A 13,995-nucleotide genomic window follows, 5' to 3' on the forward strand; every position below is an offset into this window, starting at 1 on the left:
ATAAAGCACCCCATCACACACAACTTTTGCTCCTGGGAGATGGGGGGGGTGGGATCGAATCAAGCCCACTGACTCCAGAAACAGATAGGAAGTGGCCACGGAGGCAGGTGAGTGCAGGGGCAGGCTGGTTAGACGGCCGGCCTCGGTTCTCTGAGACTTTGACCCAGTTGTTTTGAAAGTTATCAGGGCCTGTCCAAATAAACATACATTGATGAAACAGAACAAAGAAAAACTTCTTATAATCTCATAAAAATGTCAGTTGATCAAAGCAAACATTCCACTTCCATCTGTCAAAACAGAATCCTGCTGAGCCAATCAATTTTTAAGTCTTGGAGCTCAGGCAAGCATTCATAATGAGGCCATCTGGGAATTGTATCAACAGAGACAGAGGACCAGACATTGGTTTCTCAAATTGGATGAGCTCCAAGAGTTACAAATGGACTAGTTCAGCAGGGATTCTGTTTTGCCAGGTCAAAGTGGATTGTTTACTTTGATTGATTCACACATTTATGAGGTTATAGTAAGTTTCTTTTTGTTCTGTTTTGTCAATGTCTATGTTTATTTAGATAAGATTAAGAGGTGTGAAGTGGAGGGAAAGCTTCTGTTACAGATACTCTGACTGGCTCCGTTTGACTGGCACTTTTCTAAGAACAGAAGATTTTTTCAAAGCAAATTTCTGAATACATGTTTTTTTCCCTCAATATTCTCCTCTGAGGGACCATCCAGAAGCTGGGCCGACTCCACAAAAATTGTGGTGGGGTGGGGGGGTGGTGGCAAGAGATATGAGATGCCTACCATCACAATGGAGTGGGCCAGGTTGGGAGTTCAACGTGCAGGCTCGCTACCTGCACCTATTCCCATGCCGATCAAAATACTCAAAACCGGAAATGGGGTGGGACGTCTGCAACTGCGTCTCATCTACCATTTTTTATTTTGGCCAGCCTCCATTCCTACACGAACAGAGGCATGAAAATCCAGGCCATATTCTACATGTGGCAGTTTGCAATGCACTACATTTGCAAGGTGGAATATCTTCACATTTGTTGTGGAAAGGAGGCATCAGTGGACCTATACATAGTACCCATGTGAGCACCATGGCTGCTTGCATCGATCTCATGGCCTACAGAAAGAGAAAGGGTTTGCAATCAATATTGATCAGGTGGTGTATCAGTGGCAATTATCTAAGAAGCAGCCTTGCTATCTTCATTACGTGACAGGAGAAGAATTGTGGCTTATTAGCTCATAAGAAAACAGTGTTATCTTCTGCAACTATTGCTGCTGACTGGACTGAAAAATCCTGCAACAGTAAAGGAGCACTCAAGCCTGTGCGCCTCATCATATCTGTTGATCCTCAGCTGCAAGTCACCTTCAAGAAGTGTTCCATGTAGCTTTGGCACCTTAATAAGGTATGGACAAAGGAATAATTATGTACAATACTTTAAATGGCACCTCACAGAAGATACAGCAATTTCCAACTTAGGGTTGCTATGGTTAATAGGTCCTTTTGAAAAGAAGTGATTTAAAAAGAAAATGCGTTCTTGGGACATGGGCAGTGCTGGCATTCCAACATTTATTACCCGACTCCAACTGTCATCAATTAGGGCATATAGAGTAGGACTTGAGTTGCATGTCGGCCAGACTGAATAATGTGTAAGGTTTCCTTTACCGAGGCTATTAGTGAACCCGCTGAAGCCTTAAATCTAATATCTTTCTGGTTTTAGCCCACAAATTATCAGGTTTATTTGTCAACTTCACAAAGGGATTTGAAGTTACACTCTCTGGGTTGCTAATCGAGTACCATAAACCCTTGGCTGCCATACTCTTAACCACAGAGGAACACTTTCTGATACTGCCAAACTTCCTCTTCATTTGAAGATATAAAGCATCCACAGCACTCACCAAAAAGGAAAAATGATTGAGTGGTTATTGCAATTTTTGGGTCCATCTTAGATACATTTTCAGTTTTAATGGCTTCGGTCACTGTTGAAAGTGGATCCCATATCCCTTGTATTCTGGAGATAGCTCATACTGCCCAATATCTACTTGCACAATAATATAACCAAGATGTAACAATGTGTTTCTCATGATGCATGAACTTGATATCACTTGTTTTACATGAAGCCTCATGTCCTTATATATTTCCCAACTTTTCAGGAGGCATCCTGTTTATATTTTAATGAGGTGAGGCCAGAATGAAACATGGAAGTTATTTTATTTATCACTTTTTCAAAATAAGAGATTAAAATCAGATGGGCTATGATCTAATTTTATGGCGGAGTAGGCTCGATGGGCCAAGTGGCCTACTCCTGCTCCCAATTCATATGTTCGTATGTTATCAAATGTCAAATATACAGTGCAACAGTTGCGGTCAAATTCACGGAATTCGAATCAGTAAAATTTGTCTTTACAAATAACACAAAATAATGAATATACTACTCTTCCCTGTGTCAATGGGGCATCATGCCTGACTTAAATAACTACGTTCCAACATCTCAATTTTTGAGTCTAGAAAACATGCTCAAGAAAACTTTGTTTAAAATTGTGTTTCTGTTCCTATTTTGTCATCGTGCTGATGGACAGAACAGACAGCAAACAGAATGGACACTAAATGATGCCTGCTGAATGCCTGAGACTGGGGTCTTCCCAACACAGTGCAGATGAGGTGTTCATTGATTATTGGGACAGGTAGCGACCTACTTGCTGTTTTTGCTCTTTTGGGGAAAACACTTCAATACACTGAAACCAGCAATGCTTTTTAAAAAAAATAAATTTCTGTGAACACATTCCTTTAAAAGCCCAACATTTAAATACAATTCTATTTCAAATCCTCTCAGATTTTGTTGTCCATTTTTCCCGCAGTATCATAAAACTCAGTCTAATATTAGAGTCAGGTTACCATAATTACAGCTATTATTCAATTTGTGTTTTTTTAAAACTTAATTACAAATTAAAAAGAAAGATATAAAGGAAAAAGATATAAAAGTAGGACCCAAACTTAGTCGGTTTTAACTTAACATTGCATCTCTAATTCAATTCACATATGTACTATCTTGATTCAAGGTTAAGCACATGAAGGAAGTAGAAAATGGTTCTAACCAACAAATTGTATCCTTTTACCATGACGGTAAATTGCAGGCTTCAGCTACTTTTTACTCAGATTTCAGCTAAAGATTTAAAATCATAATTAGCGGTTGGAATTGTGCAGCTGAAATTTGGGAGAAATCTAAATATTTAAATAATTTCTGTAGTATACTACAAATAAATCTAGAGGTAAGATTGATGTGTAAATTTGTCTCACCTTAAAAGTACTGCACATTCAAGACAACGTTAAGCAAACTCTAACTTCATGCAATGCAATTACAGGAACTATATCAAAATACATCGCATCATTTGAACTCTGGTTGAACACAACAACACTGATGTATACTCTCTGGCTTTTTTCACTCCCCAAACAAGAAATATTTTGCCAAACAACTTTCAAAAAGCAATGTTTCGGGAAATATATCTATCATCTTTTTCAAACTTTATGCGATATTGTCAAATAGGTGTAAGCATGTTTTAAGTTTACAATAATCAGTAAGTTTTTGATGAATTAACATAATTTTAAGCAGCTTTATAACCATTCTCTGAAAAAACTGAACATAGTTAAGGAAGGAGACCAAACATTCATACAAATCCCAGAAGCTAATCATCTGAACTCTCAACACCAAATCATTTTTAAAAATGATGCATTGTACACTACCGCTCTCACATTTATTCCTCTTCGTCAATTTCAAATTAAACAAAATTTTAAAAAATCTTACCCTTTGACTTCGTAATGTGACACCTGCGGATTTGAAGTCTGGAAATTTGATGCCTGCTGTCTCTGGTACAGCCTGTAAAACAGGAGCAGGCAGAATACATTGATATAAAAGCATGACAACTAGAGAATTATGTGGAGGTGATAGCATAGTGGTACTGTCACTGGACTAGTAATCCAGAGACCCGGGGGCCTGGGTTCGAACCATTGTCTATTGTTGTAAAAACTCATCTGGTTCACTAATGCCCTTTAGGGAAGGAAATCTGCCATCCCTATACTCCAGACTCATGGCAATGTGGTTGACTCTCTGAAATGGCCGAGCAAGCTACTCAGTTGTATCAAACCGCTGCAAAGTCCCAAAAAAGGAATGAAACCAGACATCGACCTAGGCACCGAAAACGACAATGGCAAACTCAGCCCTGTCCACCCTGCAAAGTCCTCCTTACTAACAGCTGGGGGCTAGTCCCAAAATTGGGAGAGCTGTCACACAGACTAATCAAGTAACAGCAACAAAGTGACACAGTCGGAATTATATCTTAAGATAATGTCCCAGACACCACTATCACTATCCCTGGGTATGTCCTGTCCCTTCGGCAGGACGGATCCAGCAGAGGTGGCAGCACAGTGGTATTCAGTTGGGAGGGAGTTGCCCTGTTGTCCCTCAACATCAACTTTACATGAAGTCTCATGGCATCAGGTCAAACATGGGCAAGGAAACCTCCTGCTGCCCTCCCTCAGCTGATGAATCAGTGCTTCTCCATGTTGAACACCACTTGGAGGAAGCACTGAGGGTGGCAAGGGTGCAGTACGTACTCTGGGTGGGGGAACTTCAGTGTCCATTACCAACAGTGGCTCGGTAGCACCACTACTGACTGAGCTGGCCAAGTTCTAAATGACAGCTGCTAGGCTGGGTCTGCGACAGGTGGTGAGGGAACCAACAAGAGGGAAAAACGTACTTGACCTCATCCTCACCAACCTGCCTGCCGCAGATACATCTGTCCATGACAGTATCAGTAGGGGTGACCACAGCACAGTAGTTGTGGAGACGAACTTCATCATGTTGTGTGGCACCACTGTGCTAAATGGGATAGATTTTGAACAGATCCAGCAACTCAAGACTGGGCATCCATGGGGTGCTGTGGGCCATCAGCAGCAGCAGAATTGTACCCGAACATCAATCTGTAACCTCATGGCCTGGCATATACCCCACTCTACCATTACCATCAAGCCAGGGGATCAACCCTGTTCAATGAAGAGTGCAGGAGAGCATGCCAGGAGCAGCACCAGGCATATCTAAAAATGAGGTGTCAATTTGGTGAAGCTATAACACAGGACTACTTGTATGGCAAACAGCATAAGCAGCAAGTGATAGACAGAGCTAAGTGATCTCACAACCAACAGATCAGATTTAAGCTCTGCAGTCCTGCCACATCCAGTCGTGAATGGTGGTGGACAATTAAAAAACTCACTAAAGGAGGAGGCTGCACAAATATCTCCATCCTCAATGATGGAGGTGCCCAGCACATCAGTGCAAATTGCGTTTGTTACATTTGCTAATTGCATTTGCCACAACCTTCAGCCAGATATGCCGAGTGGATGATCCATCTTGTCCTCCTCCGGGGGTCCCCAGCCAGTCTTCAGCTAATTCGATATCACTCCACGTGATATCAAGAAACAGCTGAAAGCACTGGATAGTGCAAAGGCTATTGGCCCTGACAATATTCCAGCAATAGTACTGAAGACTTGTGCTCCAGAAATTGCCGCACCCGTAGCCAAGCTGTTCCAGAATAGCTACAACACTGGCAACTACCCGGCTATGTGGAAAATTGCCCAGGTATGTCCTGTACACAAAAAGCAGGACAAATCCAACCCAGTCAATTACTGCCCCATCAGTCTACTCTCCATTATCAGTAAAGTAATGGAAGTGGTTATCAACAGTGCTAGCAAGCGGCACTTGCTTAGCATTAACCTGCTCACTGACGCCCAGTTTGGGTTCTGCCAGGACCATTCAGCACCTGATCTCATCACAGCCTTGGTTGAAACATGGGCAAAAGAGTTGAACTCCTGAGGTGAGGCGAGAGTGAATGCCCTTGACATCAAGGCTGCATTTGACAGAGTGTGGCATCAAGGAGCCTTAGCAAAACTGGTGTCAATGGGAATCAGGGAGAAAACTCTCTGCTGGTTGCAGTCATACCTAGCACAAAGAAAGATGGTTGTGATTGTTGGAGGTCAGTCATCTCAGCTCCAGGACACCACTGCAGGAATTCCTCAGGGTAGTGTCCTCAGTCCAGCCATCTTCAACTGCATCATAAAATGACCTTCCTTCCATCATAAGGTCAGAAGTGGGGATGTTCGCTGATGATTGCACCATGTTCAGCGCTATTTGCAACTCCTCAGATACTGAGGCAGTCCATGTCCAAATGCGGCAAGACCTGGACAATATCCAGGCTTGGGCTGACAAGTGGCAAGTAACAAGTGCCAGGCAATGACCATCTCCAGCAAGGGAGAATCTAACCATCGCCCCATGATGTTCAATGGCATTACCATCACTGAATCCTCCACTATCAACATCCTTGAGGGTTACCATTGACCAGAAACTGAACTGGACTAGCCATATAAATACTGTGGCTACAAGAGCAGGTCAGAAGCTAGGAATCCTGCAATGAGTAATTCATCTCCTGACTCCCCAAAGTCTGACCGCCATCTACAAGGCACAGATCAGGAGTGTGATGGAATACTCCCCACTTGCCTGCATGAGTGCAGCTCCCACAACATTCAAGAAGCTCCACACTGTCCAGGACAATGCAGCATGCTTGATTGGCACCATATCCACAAACATTCACTCCCTCCACCACTGACGTACAGTCACAGCAGTGTACACATTCTACAAGATGCACTGCAAGAATTCACCAAGGCTCCTTAGACGGCTCCTTCAAACCCACGCCCACTACCATCTAGAAGGACAAGGGCAGCAGATAAATGGGAGCACCATCACCTGGAATTTCCCCTCCGAGTCACTCACCACCCTGACTTGGAAATATATCGCCATTCCTTCATTGTCGCTAGGTCAAAATCCTGGAACTCCCTTCCTAACAGCATTATGGGTGTACCTACACCACATGGACTGCAGCGGTTCAAGAAGGCAGCTCACCATCACCTTCTCAAGGGAAACTAGGGTGGGCAATAAATTTTGGCCCAGTCAGCGAAGCCCACATCCCATGAATGAATATAAAAAAATAAGGAAAGCTGCTTCTGGATACAACACCACATGCTAAGACAGGGCCGTCAAGGCTAGGAAGTTAAGACTGATCTGTAGCTATTAATTAAATGTAAAAAAGACTTCTGTATAAGAAAGTATCTCATCTCCCTTCTTAGAGTTTATTAGAGTATCAGTTAATTATCTTTAGGTTATAAAAGCAGAAAAAATATTATACAGAAACACACAGTCAACTGAAACTTCTAGTTACCATTGACCAGAAACTGAACTGGACTAGCCATATAAATACTGTGGCTACAAGAGCAGGTCAGAAGCTAGGAATCCTGCAATGAGTAACTCATCTCCTGACTCCCCAAAGCCTTTTAGTTTAATTAGTTTTTGATTAGTTAGCCAAAAAATCTCCAGCAGCGATTCTATTCAGACCTACAATTCCTCTTACATGTTAAAATGCTATATGCTTCATGGCACACGTATAGTCTAATACAATAAACCCCCATCTTGCAAAAACCTTTATTACAAATACAAGAAAGATTTTTTTTTTTTACAGGCAGAATCCAAAACATCTAGCTCACTAAAATATGCAAATACTTGCAGCTCACTGTAACCTGTGGAAAATAACTTGCAGGATTTTCAATGCAGCATTGCAACAGTGGAGAACTTGGACTGCTTACTCACTTATGTACAATCCATTTCTAGAGTTAATTCAATATTACAACTCAATCCATTTTAAAACATATAAAGTAGAAATATAACATTCTTAAGTTAATGCAATGTAACATTAAATGCAATATATGGATGATCATAGACAGTTTTACTTTCTATGGGCTTGTGCCTCCTAGGAATCTATTAACCATTTCAAGCAGAATCAATGAACCATTTCATGCCTCAGTCTATTCTTAAAAAAATTAGTTGCACTTTAATGGTTCAGAAGTTTTACAAGTACTAGCTGGAACCATCGTGAATAAAAACAAGTCTAAACAATGCTCTCAAGCTTGTGACAAAAACCTGAACTCAAAGCTCAATATAGACTCAGCGCATTAATTTGCTCCAAATGTTGATACAATTATTCACGTTGAGAGATAACAGATGTTGCAGAGCAGCAGTAGTAGCAAATACAATCCAAATATAAGTAAGTACCAATATGTTTAGTTTTAATTATTTAGATAACTTTAGATGAATGTGCTAAGTGCCAGCACAATGGATCAGGGCATCCATACAGAATGACTATGACACCTTTGCCGTAGATGGCTTGCAAATCTAATAATGGACCTTAGACAACTTAATTTTATTTTGTGAACTTTTGACTATATAAAGGTGAACTTCTGATTTTCACTTGCAATGTTGGCTAAATGCCCAAAAACATCAATGGATTTTGGAAGCCAGCAGCTCAAATTCTAGGTGGTGGATGCAGTCAGCAACATTGGAATGTAAGTAAGGGGTTGGTCAGTAGTTACATTTTAAACCTGCTAATTTCTTCTGCTTAGACAGTTTAATCAATAGATTATCATTGTGATTATTAGACGCTTCTCTTCCATCTAACTCAGCTCACAATTCTTCCTTAGTTCCATTTAGAATACAAAATCATGGACAGATTTTTTTTTTTAGAAAGACTAATTATAGTAGTAATATAATTTCAGAAGGATTTTGTGAAACAATGATTTATTGTTAAATACAGAGTTAGAATTTTGAATTTACTCCAGAAGTCAGCCATGTTCTAAAGTTGAAAATGTGAGCTAGATTATCAAAATACAATAGAGACTTAGGGCCTGAAATTTGAGTGCTTATGATGCAGAAATGCATGTGGTTCTGGCACAAGGGACCAAGATAGATTCAAAACAATGTTGTATTACCCAATCATGAATATTTTCAGTTGTACTCACTGACAGAGAGGCATCCAGACCAGTCAATGCATTCAAAGTTTTGACCACTGACCATAAAAAGCCATGGGGCCAGCTTTGAGAGAATGATGACAACTGGCTTCCAAAAGCTTTAGGGTGCCATCTCTCAGGATTTGAAGGCTTTATCTGATCCAGTCAGGTCTGCCTTTCTGCTGATCTCTGGGCATGAATCTGCCTTCAAGGTGCCATCCTTTCTCTGCTGATGAGAGCTTAAGTGATCTTTTTACCCTTTTTCTACGTATTAGTTCTGATGAAGGGTCATACTGACTCGAAACGTCAACTGTATCCCTCTCCGTAGATGCTGTCAGACCTGCTGAGTTTTTCCAGGTATTTTTGTTTTTGTTCTAGATTTCCAGCATCCACAGTATTTTGCTTTCATTTTGGTCTTTTTACCCTGTTCACTTAGGTGTCTGCTGATCTATATATCAGAATATAAGGCCAGATTGGCCATGTACCTGATGGAATACAGCAAAATTACAGGACTTGAACTTAATTTGATTTTGATTCCTAAAATCGCAATGGTGCTGTTATGCAAGCGTTCAATACTGACTGAAGCAGCACTGTTGAAAGTAGTGCTGCAATTTTAGACATACAGCCATGAATCTGCCATTTAGACTTGTAGCAGTCCTATCTGAAGTCATTAAATGCCACTGAATTACCTGGAACCATGCCAGTGGACTGGCGTATTAAAAGTAGGTGCTGGGAGAAGCGGATCAGTATCAAATTTGAACAATTGCGCTAAAAGGTACAAGGGTTTCAGTTAAATTCCTTTTGCTTTGCATTTTTTCTAAGTCAATACAGGTTTGTACTGGCACAAGAAAGTTATAAAGCCTAAAGAAGCGCAACACAAAATGCCCAAACATTCTATTCTAACATGTTCTTTCTCTAAACAAAATCCAACACACATATAGGCGCTTACCGGTTTTTCTGTTTCTTTTTTCTGCGGCAGTTTCTTTTTTGCTGCCTTGCGCTCTGCCCGACGCATTTCTGTGGTATTGTCTGCAGCTGTGATCAGTTTCTGCAAATCTTGTGTTTTCTTTTCTCTTTCTTTTTTCCTCATTTCAATTTTTCTTAATTCTTGTATTAAGTATTCCTCTTCAGCCACCTATAAGCAAAAAACAGTTGAATATTATAGCAAACAATGCTGACACCTAGTGAAAAAGGTGCATATTGCCTTATAGATCAACTGCAGTCAATTTCTCTTTTACTGCAGAGTGTTGTTTGCTGGAATGAGAGAAAAGGAGCTCATTTTCACACACTAGTTTTTCTATTACCCCCTTAGATGTCATCTCCTTAAGGGAGTGGACTTATTTGGGGGTGGGGTATAGAGTTCCACAGCAAACAACTCCTCTGTGGTGACCTACACATATGACAATTCTTCATGTACACTTGAACAGTGGGTACTGGTGGACTATTTATGGGAGTAATCACAAATGAGCATAACCTTGCCCTCATCCAGCAATTACCCAATTACATTTAGTGATCAGGAGCACTAATACTGGTTTCCTGGTCCAAAGATGAGTGTAACTCTCACTTTCAATTCTGTCCAGTGGACACTGACTAACTCAGCACAAAAACTGAGTACTTTGGATGATCTTGGCCATGTGTTAGTGCTCCTGTGTGCCATACCAGCAAAAGAAAATTTATAATTTGAACTAGCTAACAGCTACTTTGAAAACTCAACAATATTACCCAGTGCTGCCCCTTTCTAAAGCAATGTTTAACTTGAAATGACTGATCTATCCCTAATCATTTCTGTGCTCTGGGGCAATTCAGTATTCTATGTTTCTATATGTGTTGTACATAAATGTGCTGCAACACAATACACACACACATATATATATATATATATTTGAAGTTGCTTGAAGTAAGCAACTCTGTGTGTATCCTCTTACACACATGTTTCACTTCAAAACATATTTAGCAATATCTGTCACTTTGCTCCACTTTTTCTGCAATCTCACCTCTCTACACAGCTCAGGTCATACCCAATGCTCCTCTAATGCTGTGCTATTATGCACCACTCCTCTCCTATTTGACCATTGTTGAGATTATTCAGTCCTGCACTCTGAAATACTCTTTCTAAACTACTTCATCTTACCACATCCCTTCCCAGCAGCTAAGTCTCCTCAAAACCTGGCCACACCTTTTACTGATTTCCTGCATGTTATCCAGTGTGTTTTGTTATCCAATTTGTCCCATTTGTGAGCAACTAATATATTGTTCTGCTGTTGGTTTTTGAAAGATGGTGCCTTAGGTAATACATTTTGTTAAATTTACTGTTTAGGTTAACTGGGCACATGTATAGAAATGTCAGTTGGAACAAACTTGTCAACATTCCTTTCTTGAGTTAGAGTACTTCATCACCACAGCTGGGTGAGTAAGAATGGAGATGTTTGATCAAAACAACAAAATTAAATGCAATAATATCTATCAGCGTCTGTAAAAGTGCTTTTTAAGAAAGCATCTTACAGGATAGACAGGCATACAAATTCACTACACAAGTGCACTCATATGCTTTGATTAGACAAAAGTCTATTTCTAACAATTGACACTTGAAACATTCACCCATCTTCTTGGTTCAGCTGCTGGCAGACCTGCTTTGTATTTTCAAGACTTTCTGTTCCTGGTTCAGGTTCAGCTGATTTTTTTCTTTCCAACTATTCTACCTTGAGCAGAAATATTCCTACCTGCTCTGGTGTTCTGTTGTACAGTCTTTCAAGCTGTTCTTTTCTTCGTCTCTCATGTCCAGCATCAAACACGGAGAGTTTGGGATCAGAACCAGGTGGGGCACGGATCTTTGTTAATTTGGCACAAATACTATAATACCGTTCTTTCAGATCTTCCACTGAACGTTTCTGTACAACACAACGTTAGAAGATTATGGAAATAATAAGCAACAGTTACATATGCACTAAATGCACCAAATGATTACCTAGCATGAGTGAACAGCCCGGAAATTAGCATTACTAGCAGTTGGGGAGGCAGCTCACAAGACCAATATCATGGATTGAGCAAGCAATTGTAGGCCTGATGGTCTTTATTCTGGCCATTATTTCCTTCTCTGGGCGATAAATTATGGACCAGACAGCATTCCCTACTCCTAGATACACCACAAAGCAGTCCATGCCCGCATGTAGCAAGACTAGGACAACATTCAGGCTTGGTCTAGTAAGTGGCAAGTAACATTTGCGCCATGCAAATGTCAGACAATGACCATCTCTGATAAGACAGAATCTAACCAGTCCTCCGAACATTCAACAGCATTATCACCTAAATTTCCTACCTTCAATATCTGGGAGACACCATGGACCAGAAACTTAACTGGACCATCCACCTAAATATAGTGGCTACAAGAGCAGGTCAGAGGATGGGTATTATGTGGCGATTAACTCCCCAAAGTCTGTCCACAATCTACAAGGCACAAGCCAGTAGTGTGATGGAATATTCTGCTTGTCGAGGTGACTGCAGTTCCAAGAACCTCAATATCGTCTAGGATAAAGTTGCTCACTTGATTGGCACCCCATCCATCACCTTAAACATTTACTCCCTTTATCACCTGGACATTGTGACTGCAGTCTGTACCATTTACAAGACGCACAGCAGCAATTCACCAAGGTCCCTTCGACAGCACCTTCCAAACCCACAATATCTACTGCCAAGAACAACAATAGCTAACAGTTCAGTTTCAAAGCTTGAAGAACATTAGGTAGGACCTGACACCCCCTAAATGCTTGAGTCTCTTTCTTGCTACAAGAGCAAGAGCATCTCCATTTTATCAAGTAGTTGTGGAAGAAACAATCTGCCTATTATGCAAGAAAACACCATCTAACTGGTTTGGGTATGTGAACACTTGCTGATGCTGACTCCTGCCTTACAAAACTTGGAGTTATGCAAAGATCCTAAACAAAATATATAGACATTGCTACAAGGTCGATGGCATTTAATAAATACAAAACAGAAATATACAATAAGGCCATAGCGTGTGAGCTGCTTCCATCAAGCTAGTCCAATAATACATGCTTTGTCCACTAAGAACAGCTATCAAACAAAGCAAATTAACATAAAAAATTAAAACTTGAGTGCTAGGAAGGAATAATGTTATCAGTCTTAGATTCATGATACTATGTCTACACTGGATGCTTCAAGTGTTCCCAACACTCGTGTCCGTTTGACATATAGTTGTTGAGCTACAGGGATCCAGTTCAGCTGAGTTAGACCAGGATTGGAATTCGAGATCAATGTAGGTAACCGGGAAGATCCTGGTGTACTATTGCCAATACCGAATCCTGATATTCAGCGATCTAACACAAAACAGCTCAGTCATTTACAGCTCCTATTCAGCTGACCTAGCGTACTACAACTCAGCATCACCAAGTCCCAGAAAATAGAAATAAGCTGAATCCGTACAAATTGCTTACAGCAGATGCTAACTGTTCGATTAAAACTGCATTAGTATCAATTGTAAGCAATAGATTTACTATTGAACTCTATGGTTTGGGTTTCCAGATTTTGTCTGTCTAAAACAGTACATGTTTAATAGAAGTTCATTGCACTGTGTCCATCCCGAGCACCCATCTGTAACAATATGATTTGGGGGATATGTACTGTTGACTTGAAATGTTATCACGTAACTGGCTTTGGTTGAATTTGGCAGGGTTGAGGAGGAGTAGGGGAGTTGACTTCTTACTCAGTAAAAACCATAACATTTTTGAAAGTGTGCATTTTCTGCTGCCTTCTCAGACTTCAATATTTTATCAATCTCAATTAAACATTGCTTAAGTGCAGCTGCAAAGCAAAATTTACATTGAAAAATCTGTAAAAAGAATAATTAAAGGAGCTTGCATTTCTAAAATGTTTTTCATGAGCCCAGGATATCTCAAATATCTCAAGTACTTGTATTGTAGGGAAATATGACATTCAATTTGTGCAAAGCAAGGTCCTGCAAATAGCAATGAGATAAGAGGCCGAACAACCTGCTTCTTTTTTGTGATGTTAGTGAACGGATAAATGTTGACGAGACATCAGGAGAACTCGCCTGCTTTTCGCCGAATAGTTCCAAAGCACCTTTCATGTCCTTC

At 40.5% G+C, this 13,995-nt stretch overlaps 1 protein-coding gene across 2 annotated transcripts in view; it reads right to left on the reverse strand.

Annotated features, from left to right (window-relative positions):
* dmap1 (DNA methyltransferase 1 associated protein 1) overlaps positions 1 to 13,995 on the reverse strand; it is a 57,842-nt gene that overhangs the window by 16,252 nt on the left and 27,595 nt on the right. For both annotated transcript variants that reach the window (XM_078561015.1, XM_078561016.1), the window contains 3 exons: positions 11,605 to 11,772; positions 9,834 to 10,019; positions 3,804 to 3,875 (listed from right to left, as the gene is read on the reverse strand). In XM_078561015.1, the coding sequence (XP_078417141.1) occupies positions 3,804 to 3,875; positions 9,834 to 10,019; positions 11,605 to 11,772 (426 nt within the window). The remainder of the gene's footprint in view (positions 1 to 3,803; positions 3,876 to 9,833; positions 10,020 to 11,604; positions 11,773 to 13,995) is intronic.

This window comes from Cetorhinus maximus, chromosome 17, assembly GCF_964194155.1.
Source record: "Cetorhinus maximus chromosome 17, sCetMax3.hap1.1, whole genome shotgun sequence".
In the NCBI taxonomy this organism is placed as follows: Eukaryota; Metazoa; Chordata; class Chondrichthyes; order Lamniformes; family Cetorhinidae; genus Cetorhinus; species Cetorhinus maximus.